General features: G+C 44.9%; 1 protein-coding gene across 1 annotated transcript in view; it reads right to left on the bottom strand.

The window, feature by feature from the left end:
- LOC139547974 (carboxypeptidase D-like) overlaps positions 1 to 20,627 on the bottom strand; it is a 38,244-nt gene that overhangs the window by 5,117 nt on the left and 12,500 nt on the right. The window contains exons 3-19 of the mRNA XM_071357227.1: positions 14,531 to 14,673; positions 14,085 to 14,254; positions 13,429 to 13,737; positions 12,983 to 13,095; positions 4,924 to 5,115; positions 3,919 to 4,086; positions 3,661 to 3,770; positions 3,357 to 3,459; positions 3,113 to 3,255; positions 2,769 to 2,938; positions 2,287 to 2,589; positions 1,503 to 1,698; positions 1,116 to 1,251; positions 864 to 1,010; positions 682 to 780; positions 467 to 531; positions 157 to 288 (exon numbers count right to left, since the gene is read on the bottom strand). Of these exons, the coding sequence (XP_071213328.1) occupies positions 157 to 288; positions 467 to 531; positions 682 to 780; positions 864 to 1,010; positions 1,116 to 1,251; positions 1,503 to 1,698; positions 2,287 to 2,589; positions 2,769 to 2,938; positions 3,113 to 3,255; positions 3,357 to 3,459; positions 3,661 to 3,770; positions 3,919 to 4,086; positions 4,924 to 5,115; positions 12,983 to 13,095; positions 13,429 to 13,737; positions 14,085 to 14,254; positions 14,531 to 14,673 (2,699 nt within the window). The remainder of the gene's footprint in view (positions 1 to 156; positions 289 to 466; positions 532 to 681; positions 781 to 863; positions 1,011 to 1,115; positions 1,252 to 1,502; positions 1,699 to 2,286; positions 2,590 to 2,768; positions 2,939 to 3,112; positions 3,256 to 3,356; positions 3,460 to 3,660; positions 3,771 to 3,918; positions 4,087 to 4,923; positions 5,116 to 12,982; positions 13,096 to 13,428; positions 13,738 to 14,084; positions 14,255 to 14,530; positions 14,674 to 20,627) is intronic.

The following is a 20,627-nucleotide window of genomic DNA, read 5'->3' as shown; positions in this document are numbered from 1 at the left end:
GACAAATGCGTTTGATAAGTAACCAAATCGGAGTGCCGAAATGCATTAATTAATTATTATCAAACACACTCAATAACTCTTATCAACGCATTTGTGAACTTATTTAATGCATTTGTATCACATGGCCCCAGGTCAGAGATCAAGGGTATTACTGACCTCCACCAGCATGCTAAGCAGTGCCTTCCTGTTCTCAGCCCACAGCGTGGCCAGCTGCACGGCCGGGGGGAACAGACAGCAGCCTGTATACACCGTGATCTCTGGACAGTGGCCAAAGTCCACACTGAAGTCCTGGAACACAGACATACACACAGATCAGAAGAGGCATATTGGTGACCAATAAATAGTCCTGTCGTTCCAGGACTCAACCAGCAGATGCCTCTTTGGGCCCGGGGTGTCAGAACAACCCTCCTCCTGAGAGAGGTATAGCATTAGATAGCATTAAGAAGCAGGGATTGATGGAACATACCTTCATGCTGCCCATATGACTTTGTCTCTCTGCTGCCCTGAGTACTCCATCTGGGATGTTACCCACTGAGGAGAGAAGAGAAGAGGAGGCTGAAACAGAGGCGTCAATAGATATATAGAAGCTATCCATCTTCTTTTCCAATTCACCACTTCCTTTTAATTCACTATACAGTCTATAGGTCACAGTGATCTATTTGTGGTGCTGTTGGTACATACTTTGGTCATTGCTTGGACATCCTGTATCCCCCAGGTGCATCTTGGGATGGTTTCTGGCGTAAACATTGGCCAGGTACTTCAGAGTTTCCTCATTTTCAACTGAAAAAAAGTACACTATTAGTTAACTATTTATCTTATAGTTATCCCACTAAAGTATTCTATTTGGAGCCCTATGGTCCTACCTGGCTGTACAGGCTTGTCGTAGGGGTAAGTGGCCAACAGGGAGCCTCCATCCAGGGCTACAGAGAGTGTGAAGCCCCTCTCTAAGATCAGGTCCATCACTGCCCTGGTCTCTGGCTGAGCCTCCACCAGGCGCTGGGAGGCATTACCTACAACAGCAGCACACACAGACAGGACACCATCAGACATGTAAGGGCATGCAAGCATACACACACAAAACATCTGTCTATACACAAACAACAGCAGGTACTGACCGAAGAAGTCAGTGTCCAGATCTTTCCCGTGTGTGTTGGTCATGCCCACAGTAGAGGTGCACTGTTTCTCTCTGGCCAGCTCTCGTCCATCTGGGTTGATGGAGGGAAGGATGACGATCCGCGTCTCATTTATCAACTGTGGAGAGGAGAAGAGGGAGAAGGATAAAGAGGAATGATGGGTAGAACAGGACATCAGTGATATTTAATGGGAGCTTTTGTATTTTACAACATCTCTAAACTTTTTAGAAAGTGTGGTAGATCAAGAAATCCACATGATGAATATTTAGCAATTTCTAGGCAACACAACTGTGCAAGGGTGTGAATAATTTCACTAGGTAACGTAGTTATGATTGGTGTAGTAAAACCATCTCAGTTAAAATATCTCACCCTGGTGATGGTGGGGTTCTTGCCGTAGTTGATGCAGAGGAAGGCAGCGAACTCCAGCAGCAGCTCTGTGCCCACAGGGGCGTTGCCATGGATACCTCCCACCAAGCGGATCTTGGGCTCGGCCGTTTCAGGCTCGTCTGGTTTGTTGGAGATCTCCAAGGCCCAGATGGTCCTGTACTCCACACTCTGGCCCAAACTACACAGAAAAATGCATGTTATTATCAGTTCCACTGTAGATAATATGGAATATGGTCACCTAGCAGACTCTTCTGCAAAGAGACGTAGACCGTAATTCAAAACATTTGGAGAGGTTTTGAGGTTAGCCATTAGAAGTACAGGGTGGCTGGTAGCCTAGTGGTTAGAGCGTTGGGCCAGTAACCGAAAGGTCGCGGGTTCGAATACCCAAGCCAACAAGGTGAAAAATCTGTCGATGTGCCCTTGATCAAGGCACTTAACCCTAATTTGCTCCATGGGCGCCGTACTACTACGGCAGACTCTGTAAAACAATACATTTCATAGCACCTATCTGGTGTATGTGACAATACATATACATTATTTATTTTTTTACATGACAAGATAAATTATTTTGATTAAGTGCAGTTACACTAGGGGTTAGAGGTCAGAGTTTACTATGCAGGGAGGTGACATTTTATGCATTTAGCTAGGAGGTCAGAGGTCATAACTCAGGCCTACTTGTACAGGGAGTTCCTCTTGGGAAAGTTGAGGTTTAGAGGTTAATTGTCAGGTTAGGGTTTAGAGGTCAGGGGTCATAACTCAGGCCTACCTATGCAGAGAGGTGATCTTGGGGAAGTTGAACGTCAAACCCCTCAGGAACTCTGACAGCTCTTTGTAGCGTCTGTATCTGAAGCTGCTCTCTGTGACGGTACTCTGAACCAGCTGCTCCAGCCCCTGGCCCAGAGACAGGTCCTTAATGAAGCTCTGGAACACCTCCTCTGCAGGGTCCTGGGTGGCCCTGGGGTCCATTGGGGCCTGGCCGTTGGGATCAGAACGCACCCGTGTCAGCCGGAAGTCTACCAGCTCCACCCCCTCCTCTGGCACTGTGGCATAGATCTTTACTGAGTTATACCTGAGAAGACGGGGAGGAAGGGTTAGGCCATAGAGGTCATTCATTCTAGTTGTTCTGTTTCTATGGGTTAGTGTGTGGTTACCCTGCAGATAAACAGGTTTTTTTGGACCGGTCTTGGGTCTACATTTTAAACAAACCCTCAAATTTATCTCAGTTACTGCTACGGTCCTGTCTCTCACCCCTGTGCGGAGGCGGTGAGGTGGTACGTTCCAGGGACCAGAAGTCTCCAGTAGTCTCCAGCTAGGTTGGTTGTGATTTGATGATCGATCTCTTCCACCGTGATGGTGGCATTAGGGATGCCTGTACCATCTTTAATGTCTATCACCATGCCCTTCACGCCTCTGTGGACCTACAGAGGCACACACACACAATGAATACCTCAAATACAAGTTGGTGCATTTGAGACAAAATAAGTAGGTAAGACATATAGAGGGAAAGAATATACACGTACATTTTTTTAAATAATAATAATTGAGAGAGAGAGAGAGAGAGTGTGTGAAGGACTGCATGTAAGTACGCTGACCTGCTGGATGTACTGCAGTAAGGCTCTACGGTTCTGGTCCCAGTACAAAGGCAGTTGCTGGGCCTTAGGGTACTTCACACAACCCAACTCTATGGTCACCTCAAAACAGTTAGTGTTCAGGTAGTTCCAGTCCTGCATCCCACCTGGCAAGTAAACACAAAGAGAAGTCAGATACACACACACAGGTGCGCAGACATACAAATTGTTCCTCACAGTATGTGAATTGGAATGGGAGGGCACGTACCGGGAACATTGTACCAGTTGGCGCCGTTGGTGATGCCGTCCTCAAAGAACTCTGATCGGTAAAGGTCCTCACAAGGGTGTCCTTTGTGCATGAGAGCGTTTTCCTGGACACACACACACAGGGCAAATGCAATGCAATAAAAACATCAGAAATGAAACAGTAAACGTATCAACGTATCTTCTAACTGTCCAGTGGTTTTATTAACAGAATTAAAATAGTTTACAAATGTATAAATGTATTAATTAAAAAGTTACGTTAAATGGACTGATATAAGGACCAAAATTGTGTGTTGAAGTCCACTGACCTGAGAGTAGGCTCTGGCCACTTGTTTAAAGACCTTGTCATCAGGACACTTGCTGTACTCCGTACGTCCCTGCTTGTCATCATCATATGGGTAGTTGACCACCAATGACCCTGTGGTGGGCAGAGAGGAAATATTCAATGAGAATACAGTATATTACTAAAATTATAAAGCTGTCCCCCAAAAGTGGGCCAATATGTTGGTGGCAGGCCAACATACAATTTTTATAAACATTGAAAAATGGGGGAGCTTAGGGCTTACCTCCATGTAGGTTGGCTGAGAGCACAAAGGGATTACTCTTGAGCCAGTTCATCACAGCGATGGTCTCTGGCTGCCTGGGTTCAGTGATGGTAGTAAACTGGTCAGGGAAGTTACGGTTCAGGTCAAAGTTGTTACTGTTGTTGCGTCCCGTGTACCCTCTGACATCACCTGCCAGAGAAAATGAACAGAAAACAATACAAATACATGATACCTATATCTCAATCCATTATACAAAGACAACAGAAACGGATCATTCTCATGTCACAGTACCCAGGTAGCAAAACACATATTTCCATGGCTTCTTTTAATAATAGGGTAGTTCCACCTTAAATATTTAACCAGTGATCAACTTCCTGTTTATAAAGTGCTGGGGAAAACAGCAGCACAACTAGCTGAGCTAAAACTAGACCTATGTAAGAGGAAATGTGAGAAAATCTACAGGGCAAATAAGGAAGCTAGGCAGCAAAAGAGAAGAAATTCCATTCAGAAGTATTTCAAGGTCTCAGTCTGACACTTGATGTACAGATAGTTTATGTTAGCATACTCAAGCTATTTGGGTCTGAACACTTGTTTTTGTTCACAGCCAGACAGTTTTCTTAAAATTCTATACAAATTCTAATGTGTATTCCTGTGATATTTTAGTGACTCAAACAATACAACAAAATCTATGGGGTAAAAAACCTACCTAAAATGTTTTTGCTGACATGCGCTAGTTGATCAGGACATTTCTTGCAAGTTAGAAATGGCTCTCTAAGGTATGCAATGACTGACATGACAAGAGGAACTGATGATGCACTACCCGACCTCAAAATTGCACCAGGTGCATTCTACTATTACAACTCTCGAGTAAGTTGAAAGCCGGACCGAGGAACCACTGACTTCTTGCTACCGCTAATCATGTTAAATACCTTCTTTTAGACCTACACTGCATTTTTCTTCATCTGGCATGTGTACAAGCAACATTTTCACAAATAGACCCCCCACACATACACGTTCCTCTCTTACCCTCCCTGGCGATCTCATAACCATCTGGGTTCATGGAAGGCATAATGTGTATCCGAGTCGTGTTGACCAACTGGGTGACCTCAGGGTCGCTGCCATAGTTACGGCACAGGTACTCAATAAGGTTGAGGAGTAGCTCGCGTCCCACCACCTCATTTCCGTGCATGTTAGCTATGTACTTGAACTCTGGTTCACCTGAAGCAGAGGGGAGAAAAGAGCGGGGAAAATAAATACAAAAAGTGTTTGAGTGCTATTAAAAGAGAAGTAGGGCAGAGTCGATTGAGAGAGAATGAGGGCGGAATTCTCCTGAACAAATTGACACTCAATTAAACTAAAGCACTCATATCATTTTAAAACCCTCCTTATCCTTGCAGTGCCACCAAATATTGAAAAAACACAATGCTGTAATGGGCCTGCTGATATGAGTGAGTACACCACATTCAAAAGGATATCAAATCAAATTTTATTGGTCACATACACATATTTAGCAGATGTTATTGTTGGTGCAGTAGTATCTAACAATTCACAACAATACACACATTAAAAGTAAAATAATCAAATTGAGAAAAATATAAATATTAGGACAAGCAATGTTGGAGTGGCATTGACTAAAATACAGTAGAATAGAATACAGTATATAGTTGAAGTCGGAAGTTTACATACACTTAGATTGGAGTCACTAAAACTTGTTTATCAACCACTCCACACATTTCTTGATAACAAACTATAGTTTTGGCAAGTCGGTTAGGACATCTACTTTGTGCATGACACAAGTAATTTCTCCAACAATTGTTTACAGACAGATTATTTCATTTATAATTCACTGTATCACAATTCCAGTGGGTCAGAAGTTTACATACACTAAATTGACTGTGCCTTTAAACAGCTTGGAAAAATTCCAGAAAATGTCATGGCTTTAGAAGCTTCTGATAGGCTAATTGACATCATTTGAGTCAATTGGAGGTGTACCTGTGGATGTATTTCAAGGCCTACCTTCAAACTCAGTGCCTCTTTGCTTGACATCACGGGAAAATCAAAAGAAATCAGCCAAGACCTCAGAAACAAAAAATTGTAGACCTCCACAAGTCTGGTTCATCCTTGGGAGGAATTTCCAAACGCCTGAAGGTACCACGTTCATCTGTACAAACAATAGTACCCAAGTATAAACACCATGGGACCACGCAGCCGTCATACCGCTCAGGAAGGAGACGTGTTCTGTCTCCTAGAGATGAACGTACTTTGGTGCGAAAAGTGCAAATCAATCCCAGAACAACAGCAAAGGACCTTGTGAAGATGCTGGAGGAAACAGGTACAAAAGTATCTATATCCACAGTAAAACGTATCTATATCCACAGTATCGACATAACCTGAAAGGCCGCTCAGCAAGGAAGAAGCCATTGCTCCAAAACCGCCATAAAAAAGCAAGACTACGGTTTGCAACTGTACATGGGGACAAAGATCGTACTTTTTGAATAAATGTCCTCTGGTCTGATAAACAAAAATAGAATTGTTTGGCCATAATGGCCATGGTTATGGTTATGTTTGGAGGAAAAAAGGGGGATGCTTGCAAGGTGAAGAACACCATTCCAACCGTGAAGCACGGGGGTGGTAGCATCATGTTGTGGGGGTGCTTTGCTGCAGGAGGGACTGGTGCACTTCACAAAATAGATGGCATGATGAGGGAGGATAATTATGTGGACATATTGAAGCAACATCTCAAGACATCAGTCAGGAAGTTCAAGCTTGGTCATAAATGGGTCTTCCAAATGAGCAATGACCTTAAGCATACTTCCAAAGTTGTGGAAAAATGGCTTAAGGACAACAAAGTCATGGTATTGAAGTGGCCATCACAAAGCCCTGACCTCAATCCTATAGACAATTTGTGGGCAGAACTGAAAAAGCGTGTGCGAGCAAGGAGGCCTACAAACCTCACTCAGTTACACCAGCTCTGTCAGGAGGAATGGGCCAAAATTCACCCAACTTATTGTGGGAAGCTTGTGGAAGGCTACCCGAAACATTTGACCCAAGTTAAACAATTTAAAGGCAATGCTACCAAATACTAATTGAGTGAATGTAAACTTCTGACCCACTGGAAATGTGATGAAATAAAAGCTGAAAGAAATCATTCTCTACTATTATTCTGACATTTCACATTCTTAAAATAAAATGGTGATCCTAACTGACCTAAAACAGGGAATTTTTACTAGGATTAAATGTCAGGAATTGTGAAAAACTGAGTTTAAATGTATTTGGCAAAGGTGTATGTAAACTTCTGACTTCAACTGTAAATATGAGATGAGTTAAGGAGTATGTAAACATTATTAAAGTGACCAGTGATTCCATGTCTATGTCTATGTCTATATACAGTGGGGAGAACAAGTATTTGATACACTGCCGATTTTGCAGGTTTTCCTACTTACAAAGCATGTAGAGGTCTGTAATTTTTATCATAGGTACACTTCAACTGTGAGAGACGGAATTTAAAACAAAAATCCAGAAAATCACATTGTATGATTTTTAAGTAATTAATTCGCATTTTATTGCATGACATAAGTATTTGATACATCAGAAAAGCAGAACTTAATATTTGGTACAGAAACCTTTGTTTGCAATTACAGAGATCATACGTTTCCTGTAGTTCTTGACCAGGTTTGCACACACTGCAGCAGGGATTTTGGCCCACTCCTCCATACAGACCTTCTCCAGATCCTTCAGGTTTCGGGGCTGTCGCTGGGCAATACGGACTTTCAGCTCCCTCCAAAGATTTTCTATTGGGTTCAGGTCTGGAGACTGGCTAGGCCACTCCAGGACCTTGAGATGCTTCTTACGGAGCCACTCCTTAGTTACCCTGGCTGTGTGTTTCGGGTCGTTGTCATGCTGGAAGACCCAGCCACGACCTATCTTCAATGCTCTTACTGAGGGAAGGAGGTTGTTGGCCAAGATCTCGCGATGCATGGCCCCATCCATCCTCCCCTCAATACGGTGCAGTCATCCTGTCCCCTTTGCAGAAAAGCATCCCCAAAGAATGATGTTTCCACCTCCAAGCTTCACGGTTAGGATGGTGTTCTTGGGGTTGTACTCATACTTCTTCTTCCTCCAAACACGGCGAGTGGAGTTTAGACCAAAAAGCTCTATTTTTGTCTCATCAGACCACATGACCTTCTCCAATTCCTCCTCTGGATCATCCAGATGGTCATTGGCAAACTTCAGACGGGCCTGGACATGCGCTGGCTTGAGCAGGGGGACCTTGCGTGCGCTGCAGGATTTTAATCCATGACGGCGTAGTGTGTTACTAATGGTTTTCTTTGAGACTGTGGTCCCAGCTCTCTTCAGGTCATTAACCAGGTCCTGCCGTGTAGTTCTGGGCTGATCCCTCACCTTCCTCATGATCATTGATGCCCCACGAGGTGAGATCTTGCATGGAGCCCCAGACCGAGGGTGATTGACCGTCATCTTGAACTTCTTCCATTTTCTAATAATTGCGCCAACAGTTGTTGCCTTCTCACCAAGCTGCTTACCTATTGTCCTGTAGCCCATCCCAGCCTTGTGCAGGTCTACAATTTTATCCCTGATGTCCTTACACAGCTCTCTGGTCTTGGCCATTGTGGAGAGGTTGGAGTCTGTTTGATTGAGTGGGTGGACAGGTGTCTTTTATACAGGTAACGAGTTCAAACAGGTGCAGTTAATACAGGTAATGAGTGGAGAACAGGAGGGCTTCTTAAAGAAAAACTAACAGGTCTGTGAGAGCCGGAATTCTTACTGGTTGGTAGGTGATCAAATACTTATGTCATGCAATAAAATGCGAATTAATTACTTAAAAATCATACAATCATACAAAATTCCGTCTCTCACAGTTGAAGTGTACCTATGATAAAAATTACAGACCTCTACATGCTTTGTAAGTAGGAAAACCTGCAAAATCGGCAGTGTATCAAATACTTGTTCTCCCCACTGTGTATATATATATATATATATACATATACACACACTGCTCAAAAAAATAAAGGGAACACTTAAACAACACAATGTAACTCCAAGTCAATCACACTTCTGTGAAATCAAACTGTCCACTTAGGAAGCAACACTGATTGACAATAAATTTCACATGCTGTTGTGCAAATGGAATAGACAACAGGTGGAAATTATAGGCAATTAGCAAGACACCCCCAATAAAGGAGTGGTTCTGCAGGTGGTGACCACAGACCACTTCTCAGTTCCTATGCTTCCTGGCTGATGTTTTGGTCACTTTTGAATGCTGGCGGTGCTTTCACTCTAGTGGTAGCATGAGACGGAGTCTACAACCCACACAAGTGGCTCAGGTAGTGCAGCTCATCCAGGATGGCACATCAATGCGAGCTGTGGCAAGAAGGTTTGCTGTGTCTGTCAGCGTAGTGTCCAGAGCATGGAGGCGCTACCAGGAGACAGGCCAGTACATCAGGAGACGTGGAGGGGGCCGTAGGAGGGCAACAACCCAGCAGCAGGACCGCTACCTCCACCTTTGTGCAAGGAGGAACACTGCCAGAGCCCTGCAAAATGACCTCCAGCAGGCCACAAATGTGCATGTGTCTGCTCAAACGGTCAGAAACAGACTCCATGAGGGTGGTATGAGGGCCCGACGTCCACAGGTGGGGGTTGTGCTTACAGCCCAACACCGTGCAGGACGTTTGGCATTTGCCAGAGAACACCAAGATTGGCAAATTCGCCACTGGCACCCTGTGCTCTTCAGATGAAAGCAGGTTCACACTGAGCACATGTGACAGACGTGACAGAGTCTGGAGACGCCGTGGAGAACGTTCTGCTGCCTGCAACATCCTCCAGCATGACCGGTTTGGCGGTGGGTCAGTCATGGTGTCGGGTGGCATTTCTTTGGGGGCCGCACAGTCCTCCATGTGCTCGCCAGAGGTAGCCTGACTGCCATTAGGTACCGAGATGAGATCCTCAGACCCCTTGTGAGACCATATGCTGGTGCGGTTGGCCCTGGGTTCCTCCTAATGCAAGACAATGCTAGACCTCATGTGGCTGGAGTGTGTCAGCAGTTCCTGCAAGAGGAAGGCATTGATGCTATGGACTGGCCCACCCGTTCCCCAGACCTGAATCCAATTGAGCACATCTGGGACATCATGTCTCGCTCCATCCACCCAAGCCACGTTGCACCACAGACTGTCCAGGAGTTGGCGGATGCTTTAGTCCAGGTCTGGGAGGAGATTCCTCAGGAGACCATCCGCCACCTCATCAGGAGCATGCCCAGGCGTTGTAGGGAGGTCATACAGGCACGTGGAGGCCACACACACTACTGAGCCTCATTTTGACTTGTTTTAAGGACATTACATCAAAGTTGGATCAGCCTGCAGTGTGGTTTTCCACTTTAATTTTGAGTGTGACTCCAAATCCAGACCTCCATGGGTTGATAAATTTGATTTCCATTGATAATTTTTGTGTGATTTTGTTGTCAGCACATTCAACTATGTAAAGAAAAAAGTATTTAATAAGAATATTTCATTCATTCAGATCTAGGATGTGTTATTTTAGTGTTCCCTTTATTTTTTTGAGCAGTGTATATATAGGGCAGCAGCCTCTAAGCTGCAGGGTTGAGTAACCGGGTGTCAGCCGGCTAGTGATGGCTATTTAACAGTCAGATGGCCTTGATAGAAGCTGTTTCTCAGTCTCTGTCCCAGCTTTGATGCACCTGTACTGACCTCGCATTCTGGATGGTAGCGGGGTGAACAGGCAGTGGCGCGGGTGGTTGATGTCCTTGATGATCATTTTGTCCTTCCTGTGACATCAGGTGCTGTAGGTGTACTGGGGGGTAGGCAGTGTGCCCCCGGTGATGCGTTGGGCAGACCGCACCACCCACTGGAGAGCCCTGTGGTTGTGGGCGGTGCAGTTGCCGTACCAGGCGGTGATACAGCCTGACAGGATGCTCTCAATTGTGCATCTGTAAAAGTTTGAGGGTCTGAGGGGCCAAGCCAAATTGAAGAGGCTCTGTTGCGCCTTCTTCACCACACTGAAATGGCATTCTTACATAGGTATTACTCTTGTCCAGGTATTGTAGGGCAGTGTAATGGCGATTGCATCTCTGTGGATCTATTGGGGCGGTAGGCAAATCATAGTGGGTCTAGAGTGTCAGGTAAGGTAGAGGTGATATGATCCTTAACTAGCCTCTCAAAGCACTTCTTGATGACAGAAGTGAGTGCTACGGAGTGCTAGTCATTTAGTTCAGTTACCTTTGCTTTCTTGGGTACAGGAACCATGGTGGAGATCTTGAAGCAAGTGGAGACAGCAGACTGGGATAGGGAGAGATTGAATATGTCCATAAACACTCCAGCCAGCTGGTCTGCGCATGCTCTGAGGACGTGGCTAGGGATGCCGTCTGGGCCGGCAGCCTTGCGAGGGTTAACACGCTTAAATGTCTTACTCACGTCGGCCACAGAGTGCAGGCCGCGTCGATGGCACCGTGTTATTCTCAAAGCGAGATGTGGCTGGTTTTCCCTTTGTAATCCGTGATTGTCTGTAGACCCATACGTCTCGTGTCTGAGCCGTTGAATTGTGACTCCACTTTGTATTTGTTCTGACGTTTTGTCTGTTTGATTGCCTTATGGAGGGAATAACTTCACTGTTTGTATCGACCATATTCCCAGTCACCTTGCCATGGTTAAATGCAGCGGTTCACGCTTTCAGTTTAGCGCGAATGCTGCCATCTATCCACAGTTTATGGTTTGGGTAGGTTTTAATAGTCAGTGGGAACAACTGTATCTGTGTATACATCAATGTTATTATACAAGGCTACCCGGAACATATCCCAGTCCGCATGATCAAAACAATATTGAAGCATGGATTCTGATTGGTCAGACCAGCGTTGAATAGACCTTAGCACAGTTACTTCCTGTTTGAGTTCCTGCCTATAGGAAGGGAGGAGCAAAATAAAGTTGTGATCTGGTTTGCTGAAGGGAGGGCGGGGGAGGACCTTGTAGGCATCCTGGAAGAGAGAATAGCAGTGGTTGAGTATTTTCCCAGCGCGAGTACTACAGTCAATGTGCTGATAGAAAATTTGAGGAAAATGCTCCTGAAGTTCTATGTTAAAATCCCAAGCCACAATAAATGTGGCCTCAGGATATGTGGTTTCCAGTTTGCATAATGTCCAGTGTAGTTCCTTGAGGGCCATTGTGGTATCGGCTTGAGGGGGGAAATACACGGTTGTGACTATAACCGAAAGAATTCTCTTGGGAGGTAATACGGTCTGTATTTGATTGTGAGGTATTCTAGGTCGGGTGAACAAAAGGACTTGAGTTCCTGTACGTTATCGCAATCACACCATGAGTGGTTAATCATGAAACATACACCACCACCCTTCTTCCCGGAGTTCTTTATTCCTGTCTGCGCTATGTACTGAGAACCCAGCTGGCTGTATGGACGGGGACAGTATATCCGGAGCCATGATTCCATGAAACAGAGTATGTTACAGTCCCTGATGTCTCTCTGGAAGGAGATCCTCGTCCTGAGCTTGTCTACTTTATTGTCCACAGACCGAACATTTGTGAGTAATATAATTGGAAGCGGTGGATGGTGTGCCCGCCTCCTGAGTCGGACTAGAAGTCCACTCCGAATACCTCTTCTCCGCCGGCGGAGTCTTGGAGCAGCCTCTGGGAGAAGTTAAATTTCCCTGGGGGTTGCGAACAAAGGATCCAATTCGGGAAAGAAGTATTCCTGGTCGTAGTGCTGGTAAGTTACCGCCGCTCTGATATCCAAAAGCTATTTCCAGCTTTATGTATTAACACAAAAAACGTTCTGGGCTAATAGTTTAAGAAATAACACACACAAAAATTAAATACTGAAAAGTTGCTTAGGAGCTAGAAGCAGAGCTGCCATGTCTGTCATCGCCATCTTGCTATGAAGCTGCTAGATAATTGGGCCGAAGAAAACAGCAGAACTGCTATGAATTTCAGTGTATGAACACAATCCAGTTACTGTAAGAAGTTAGATCATAAAACAAACAGCCATTGATTGAAGGCCTCGCTTTAGAGCTAATAGTCTCTTCTGGAGCTACACCAAATCACATCCATACCTGGCTCATGGACAGTGGGGTTGTCTGATATCACCATGACGTAGAGCTCACGGTCCTCTGCTGACTTCCCAATGGAGTAGAGATGAGCGATGGAACGGAACCCATTGCTGTACCTGTTGTGTTGAAAGAACAAGGCTTTTTCACATTTAATTCAAGCTCCAACATCCTAATATTACTTTTTGTATTTATTTTATTTAACAGGCAAGTCCGTTAAGAACAAATTCTTATTTACAATGACGACCTAGGTACAGTGTGTTAACTGCCTTATTCAGGGGTAGAACGACAGATTTTCACCTTGTCAGCTTAGGGATTCGATCTAGCAACCTTTCGGTTACTGGTCCAACTCTCTAACCACTAGACTACCTGCCGCCCCAGGTAGCCTATACTTGCTAGCATAACATTTTAAATGCTTCACTGCAAAGGCTATAAAGCAAACATAACAGTACCTGCGTAGAAACAGCTCCATGTCATTGTAATGGTGATGGCGGAAGTCCTGTGGCTGGATGGGCTGGTGCTCCTGGGGAGTGGAGCTCTCGTTGGCCCCAGAGGTCCCCATCTCAGAGGTGGTGCTGGAGGTCTCGATGCTGGTGGAGTCAGGGTCAGAGGTTGTGATAGGGCCGGTGGTAGTGGTGGTGGGGGTAAAGGGTACGGTTATGCCACCTGTGGGTTCATTTCCCAGGGGTGCCAGGGTGAAATTGAGCTCGGTGGCCTTGCCCTCCACCACTTGAACCCCAACTACTGTCATGGACATGTACCTATGACAGACATTGAATATGTTTATTTTGTTGCAGTTAAAATAAACATTTAGTAATGCAAAAAACTAAGTAAAACCCCTGTGCAGAGCAGTGTATCTACATCCAGGTGATTTTAAATGTATTTCACCAGGAAGTGTCAGGTAACATGGTTAAGTACCAGTAACAAGCTCTAAAATATACATGTACTTCCTGTAAGAAAACACCATACACAAATCAGTTCTAAGGAAAACAGACAGGAACTAAAATCAGGAGTTGAGTATGCTTCTTTTGTTAAAGACTACAGTAACTTGTGCCTGCAAAGTTACTGTAGCAACTATAGAGGAGCTCATTCCTCCAGCAGTACTTACCCTGTAGCTATAGCTGAGACATTGTATGTCCCAGGGAGCAGCAGACGGTAGTAGTCACCAAACTGGGCCGTGGTCAGGTTATGGTTGATGCCTGCCACCATGATCCTGACATCAGGCAGAGCTGTCCCATTGGTAGCTTCCTTCACATAGCCTCTTACTCCAATGTGAACCTGGGAGAAAACAGGATAAAGTCAGAAGAGATCTCAAACACTGTTTCTATTGCCTCAGTAGCTGGGAACAAAATAAGCTCAAATAACTAAGTGCTGCCCAGAACTCAGTAACTAATGCAAACGGATGTCAAGACAGAAAAATCTCTTCAATTAAAATAAATAGAGTACAGTAGTAAGAACCAGAGAGTAATACTACAGATATTCATATGTGCAATGAAATGATGTGTATGATAGTTTGAAAGTTGGAGTGTGACACTGTGTCTTGTGAAAGCCTACCTGCTCCAGGTAGGCAATGAGTGACTCCCTGTTATACTCCCACTCTTTCTTTAACTCGGAGGCCAGGGGAAATTTACAGCAGCTCAGTTCCATGGTGATCTCCAGGCAGTTTCCATTCAGGTAGTTATAGTCCTGCATGCCTCCTGAACAGGGATTACAAATTGTAGTTTATTTCAAAAAAAAATCCTGCAAACATTTCAATGTCTCTCTGCTTCAAAACCACTCATGAAGACATCAATATCACGTTTGGAAGCACAAGCTAAGGAAAGTGGGCAAGCATACAAATAAACTGTCAAAAGAAAGTCTGTTTAGGTCATGACAGCAACAGCATGAACACAGGCCTAACGCTTTGAATCAGGTATGTCCTTAAATCTACACCAATCCACCCTGCATCCCATTGCTGGCTTGCTTCTGAAGCGAAGCAGGGTCAGTCCCTGGATAGGAGACCAGATGCTGCTGGAAGTGGTGTTGGAGGACCAGTAGGAGGCACACTTTCCTCTGGTCTAAAAAAATACATATATCCCAATGCCCCAGGGCAATGATTGGGGACATTCCCCTGTGTAGGGTGCTGTCTTTCGGATGGGACGTTAAACGAGTGTCCTGACTCTCTGTGGTCACTAAAGATCTCATGACACTTATTGTTATAGTAGAGATGTTAACCCTGGTGTCCTGGCTAAATTCCCAATCTGGCCCTCATACCATCATGGTCACTTAATCATCCCCTCTCCCCTGTAACTATTCCCCAGGTCGTTACTGTAAATGAGACTGTGTTCTCAGTCAACTAAACTGGTAAAATAAGTGTGTTTTTTTTTAAGTAGGCTAAAAGGTGTTGATAAATCCAAAGTGGCTGTGGCCAGCACCAGCCTTTCCTCCAGTCCAGGGCTGCCTGGTGGAGGAATGTTTTTGCTGTGGCCTAGTGCCACCTGCTGCCCAGGCAGGGTTGCAGGCAGTAGGCCTCTGGAGGATTGCCATGACTGGGCGCTGTAACCCAATAAGGGTTTCCATTTGGAAAATGTGGTGCCGGAAATTTGACCAGCAGCTTTTAAAATTTACCGGACATTTGAGAAATGTACTAGAACATGCAAGACCTGGATGCAACCATGTGTGGTCCATCTTATTGAAATATGTTGCACACTTTGAAGATGTTACAATAACTGTCCACATTGACTTTTCCTCAGCCAACAAGATGAGTAAGCAACAGCAAAATCACTAGCCTATGTCAATCTACCATAGTCCCCATAGTAGAAAAATTAACCTAGGCCTATTGTATTGGTCAGCTTGTTGAGAAAGAAATAGCCTATTCCAAACAGACTCTGGGACAATTGATCGCAAATTCATACAACCAGTAAGCATAGGCTACATAAAAACAAGTTAAAAAGCATTGAGTATGATGCAACAGATAAGAACATTTAGCTTAACATTTTGATTAACTATTTTTTCACATTATAAACACAGCAATGCACACAAGGCAGTAGCGAAAATGTTCGAACCATAATGCAATTAGCGGGAAAACTGTTGTCCAAAGTGCACCGCACATGCGAGCGCTTTCATGTGACAGATGAAAATACCCATTCGAAATTTAGAAAGAGGGGATAACTAATATGCTACAACTAACGTTAGCATGTGTTGCTAATATGACTACGATTGCGCCTTTGGCTACTGGACAATGAAAGAAAGTTGATGTAGAATAATTGCCTCCACGGACATGGTCAGATTGTGGATAGCTTACTTTGAAGCAAGGTAAAACATACCTCATATGTGGTAAACTTTCAGGTTTTAATCAATTAAAAATATGTTGTCAAAATGCATAGGTGTTTGACGCGCTGATGAAGCATGCCTCCTGTTGCCTATGCTTTTGCTGTTTGAGATGCTGTATAAGCAGCTCTCGCGATGTCTGACAGATTTTCTGCTCAAAGGCTTTGTATCTCTCTATGCTTTGCACGTGTGATAAATAAGATACAGCGCATTTGGAAAGTATTCAGACCCCTTGACTTTTTCCACATTTTGTTACGTTACAGCCTTATTCTAAAATGTATTTAAAAAACAATGTAATCAATTTTAGAATAAAGCTGTATCAAAACAAAATGTGTAAAAAGTCAAGGGGTCTGAATAATTTCCGAATGCACTGCACATAGCGAATATACTGTACACACGTGCCAATTTAATTCCACTAAATGATACAAAGTAACCTATAGACCGTGCTCTGCTTCACGGAAACATGGCTAACTCAAGGGACGCTAACGGAGTCGGTGCAGCCAGCTGGTTTCTTCATGCATCGCGCCGACAGAAACAAACATCTTTCCGGTAAGAAGAGGGGCGGGGGGGTATGCCTTATGATTAACGAGAAGTGGTGTGATCATCATAACAACACACAGGAACTCAAGTCATTCTGTTCACCTGATCTAGAACTCCTCACAATCAAATGTCGACCGCATTATCTACCAAGGGAATTCTCTTCAATCATAATCACAGCCGTATATATTCCCCCCCAAGCAGACACATCGATGGCCCTGAACGAACTTTATCTGACTCTTTGTAAACTGGAAACCACACACCCTGAGGCTGCATTCATCGTAGCTGGGGATTTTAACAAGGCTAATCTAAAAACAAAACTCCCTAAATTCTATCAGCATATCGATTGTGCTACCAGGGCTGGAAAAACCCTAGATCATTGTTATACTAATTTCCGCGACGCATATAAGGCCCTCCCCCGCCCCCCTTTCGGAAAAGCTGACCACGACTCCATTTTGTTGATTCCAGCCTACAAACAGAAACTCAAACAACAAGCTCCCGCGCTCAGGTCTGTTCAACGCTGGTCCGACCAATCTGAATCCACGCTTCAAGACTGCTTCGATCACGCGGATTGGAATATGTTCCGCATCGCGTCCAACAACAATATTGACGAATATGCTGATTCGGTGAGCGAGTTCATTAGGAAGTGCATTGACGATGTCGTACCCACAGCAACGATAAAAACATTCCCAAACCAGAAACCGTGGATTGACGGCAGCATTCGCGTGAAACTGAAAGCGCGAACCACTGCTTTTAACCAGGGCAAGGTGACCGGAAGCATGACCGAATACAAACAGTGTAGCTATTCTCTCCGCAAGGCAATCAAACAGGCTAAGTCCCAGTACAGAGACAAAATCGAGTCGCAATTCAACAGCTCAGACACAAGAGGTATGTGGCAGGGTCTACAGTCAATCACGGATTACAAAAAGAAAACCAGCCCCGTCGCGGACCAGGATGTCTTGCTCCCAGACAGGCTAAACAACTTTTTTGCCCGCTTTGAGGACAATACAGTGCCACTGACACGGCCCCCTACCAAAACCTGCGGGCTCTCCTTCACTGCAGCCGAGGTGAGTAAAACATTTAAACGTGTTAACCCTCGCAAGGCTGCAGGCCCAGACGGCATTCCCAGCCGCGTCCTCAGAGCATGCGCAGACCAGCTGGCTGGTGTGTTTACGGACATATTCAATCAATCCTTATCCCAGTCTGCTGTTCCCACATGCTTCAAGAGGGCCACCATTGTTCCTGTTCCCAAGAAAGCTAAGGTAACTGAGCTAAACGACTACCGCCCCGTAGCACTCACTTCCGTCATCATGAAGTGCTTTGAGAGACTAGTCAAGGACCATATCACCTCCACCCTACCGGACACCCTAGACCCACAGACGACGCAATCGCAACCACACTGCACACTGCCCTAACCCATCTGGACAAGAGGAATACCCATGTGAGAATGCTGTTCATCGATTACAGCTCAGCATTTAACACCATAGTACCCTCCAAACTCGTCATCAAGCTCGAGACCCTGGGTCTCGACCCCGCCCTGTGCAACTGGGTCCTGGACTTCCTGACGGGCCGCCCCCAGGTGGTGAGGGTAGGTAACAACATCTCCACCCCGCTGATCCTCAACACTGGGGCCCCACAAGGGTGCGTTCTGAGCCCTCTCCTGTACTCCCTGTTCACCCACGACTGCGTGGCCATGCACGCCTCCAACTCAATCATCAAGTTTGCGGATGACACTACAGTGGTAGGCTTGATTACCAACAACGACGAGACGGCCTACAGGGAGGAGGTGAGGGCCCTCGGAGTGTGGTGTCAGGAAAATAACCTCACACTCAACGTCAACAAAACAAAGGAGATGATTGTGGACTTCAGGAAACAGCAGAGGGAGCACCCCCCTATCCACATCGACGGGTCAGTAGTGGAGAAGGTGGAAAGTTTTAAGTTCCTCGGTGTACACATCACGGACAAACTGAATTGGTCCACCCACACAGACAGCGTTGTGAAGAAGGCGCAGCAGCGCCTCTTCAACCTCAGGAGGCTGAAGAAATTCGGCTTGTCACCAAAAGCACTCACAAACTTCTACAGATGCACAATCGAGAGCATCCTGTCGGGCTGTATCACCGCCTGGTACGGCAACTGCTCCGCCCACAACCGTAAGGCTCTCCAGAGGGTAGTGAGGTCTGCAGAACGCATCACCAGGGGCAAACTACCTGCCCTCCAGGACACCTACACCACCCGATGTCACAGGAAGGCCATAAAGATCATCAAGGACAACAACCACCCAAGCCACTGCCTGTTCACCCCGCTATCATCCAGAAGGCGAGGTCAGTACAGGTGCATCAAAGCAGGGACCGAGAGACTGAAAAACAGCTTCTATCTCAAGGCCATCAGACTGTTAAACAGCCACCACTAACATTTAGCGGCCGCTGCCAACATACTGACTCAACTCCAGCCACTTTAAAAATGGGAATTGATGGAAATTATGTAAAAATGTACCACTAGCCACTTTAAACAATGCCACTTAATATAATGTTTACATTACCCATCTCATATGTATATACTGTACTCTATATCATCTACTGCATCTTGCCATCTTTATGTAATACATGTACCACTAGCCACTTTAAACTATGCCACTTTATGTTTACATACCCTACAGTACTCATCTCATATGTATATACCGTACTCTATACCATCTACTGCATCTGCCATGCCGTTCTGTACCACCACTCATTCATATATCTTTATGTACATATTCTTTATCCCTTTACACTTGTGTGTGTGTGTAAGGTAGTAGTTGTGGAATTGTTAGGTTAGATTACTTGTTGGTTATTACTGCATTGTCGGAACTAGAAGCACAAGCATTTCGCTACACTCGCATTAACATCTGCTAACCATGTGTATGTGACTAATAAAATTTGATTTGATTTGATAGACCGATAAGCATGACCATCAAATGTATTTCCATTGACTGATATTTCAATCAATGAATAAGCTAAAAAGCATTATTTTGCAATGTGATTGTCTTCTCCCAGACAATTGGCCTGCACCAATTTTATTTGAAATCGGCTTTTCGATTTAAAAAAATGGTTTACATACCATGCATAAGGAAAGTATTCAGACTCCTTTCCCACATCGTTACAGCCTTATTCTAAAATGGATTTAAAAAAATATTTAAAAATGCCTCAATCGACACACAATACCCGATAATGACAAAGCAAAAACATTTGCTAATGTATTAAAAATCAAAAACATTTACATAAGTATTCAGACCCTTTACTCAATACTTTGTTGAAGCACTTTTGGCAGTGATTACAGCCTTGATTATTCTTGGGTATGATGCTACAAGCTTAGCACACCTGCATTTGGGAAGTTCTCCCATTCTTCTCTGCAGATTCTCTCAAGCTCTGTCAGGTACGATGGTGAGCATTTTGCACAGCTATTTTCAGGTCTCTCCAGAGATGTTCGATTGGGTTCAAGTCCGGCTCTAGCTGGGCCACTCAAAGAGAATCAGAGACTTGTCCCGAAGCCACTCCTGTGTTGTTTTGGCTGTGTGCTAAGGGTCATTGTCCTGTTGGAAGGTGAACCTTCGCACTAGTCTGAGGTCCTGAGCGCTCTGGAGCAGGTTTTCATCAAGGATCGCTCTGTACTTTGCTCCGTTCATCTTTCCCCTCGATCCTGACTAGTCTCCCAGTCCCTGCTGCTGAAAAACATCCCCACAGCATGACCGCCATGCTTCACTGTAGGGATGGTGCCAGGTTTCCTCCAGACATGACGCTTGGCATTCAGGCTAAAGAGTTAATTTTGG

Source organism: Salvelinus alpinus, chromosome 21, assembly GCF_045679555.1.
Source record: "Salvelinus alpinus chromosome 21, SLU_Salpinus.1, whole genome shotgun sequence".
In the NCBI taxonomy this organism is placed as follows: domain Eukaryota; kingdom Metazoa; phylum Chordata; class Actinopteri; order Salmoniformes; family Salmonidae; genus Salvelinus; species Salvelinus alpinus.
This window is presented reverse-complemented; position numbering and strand designations above follow the sequence as displayed.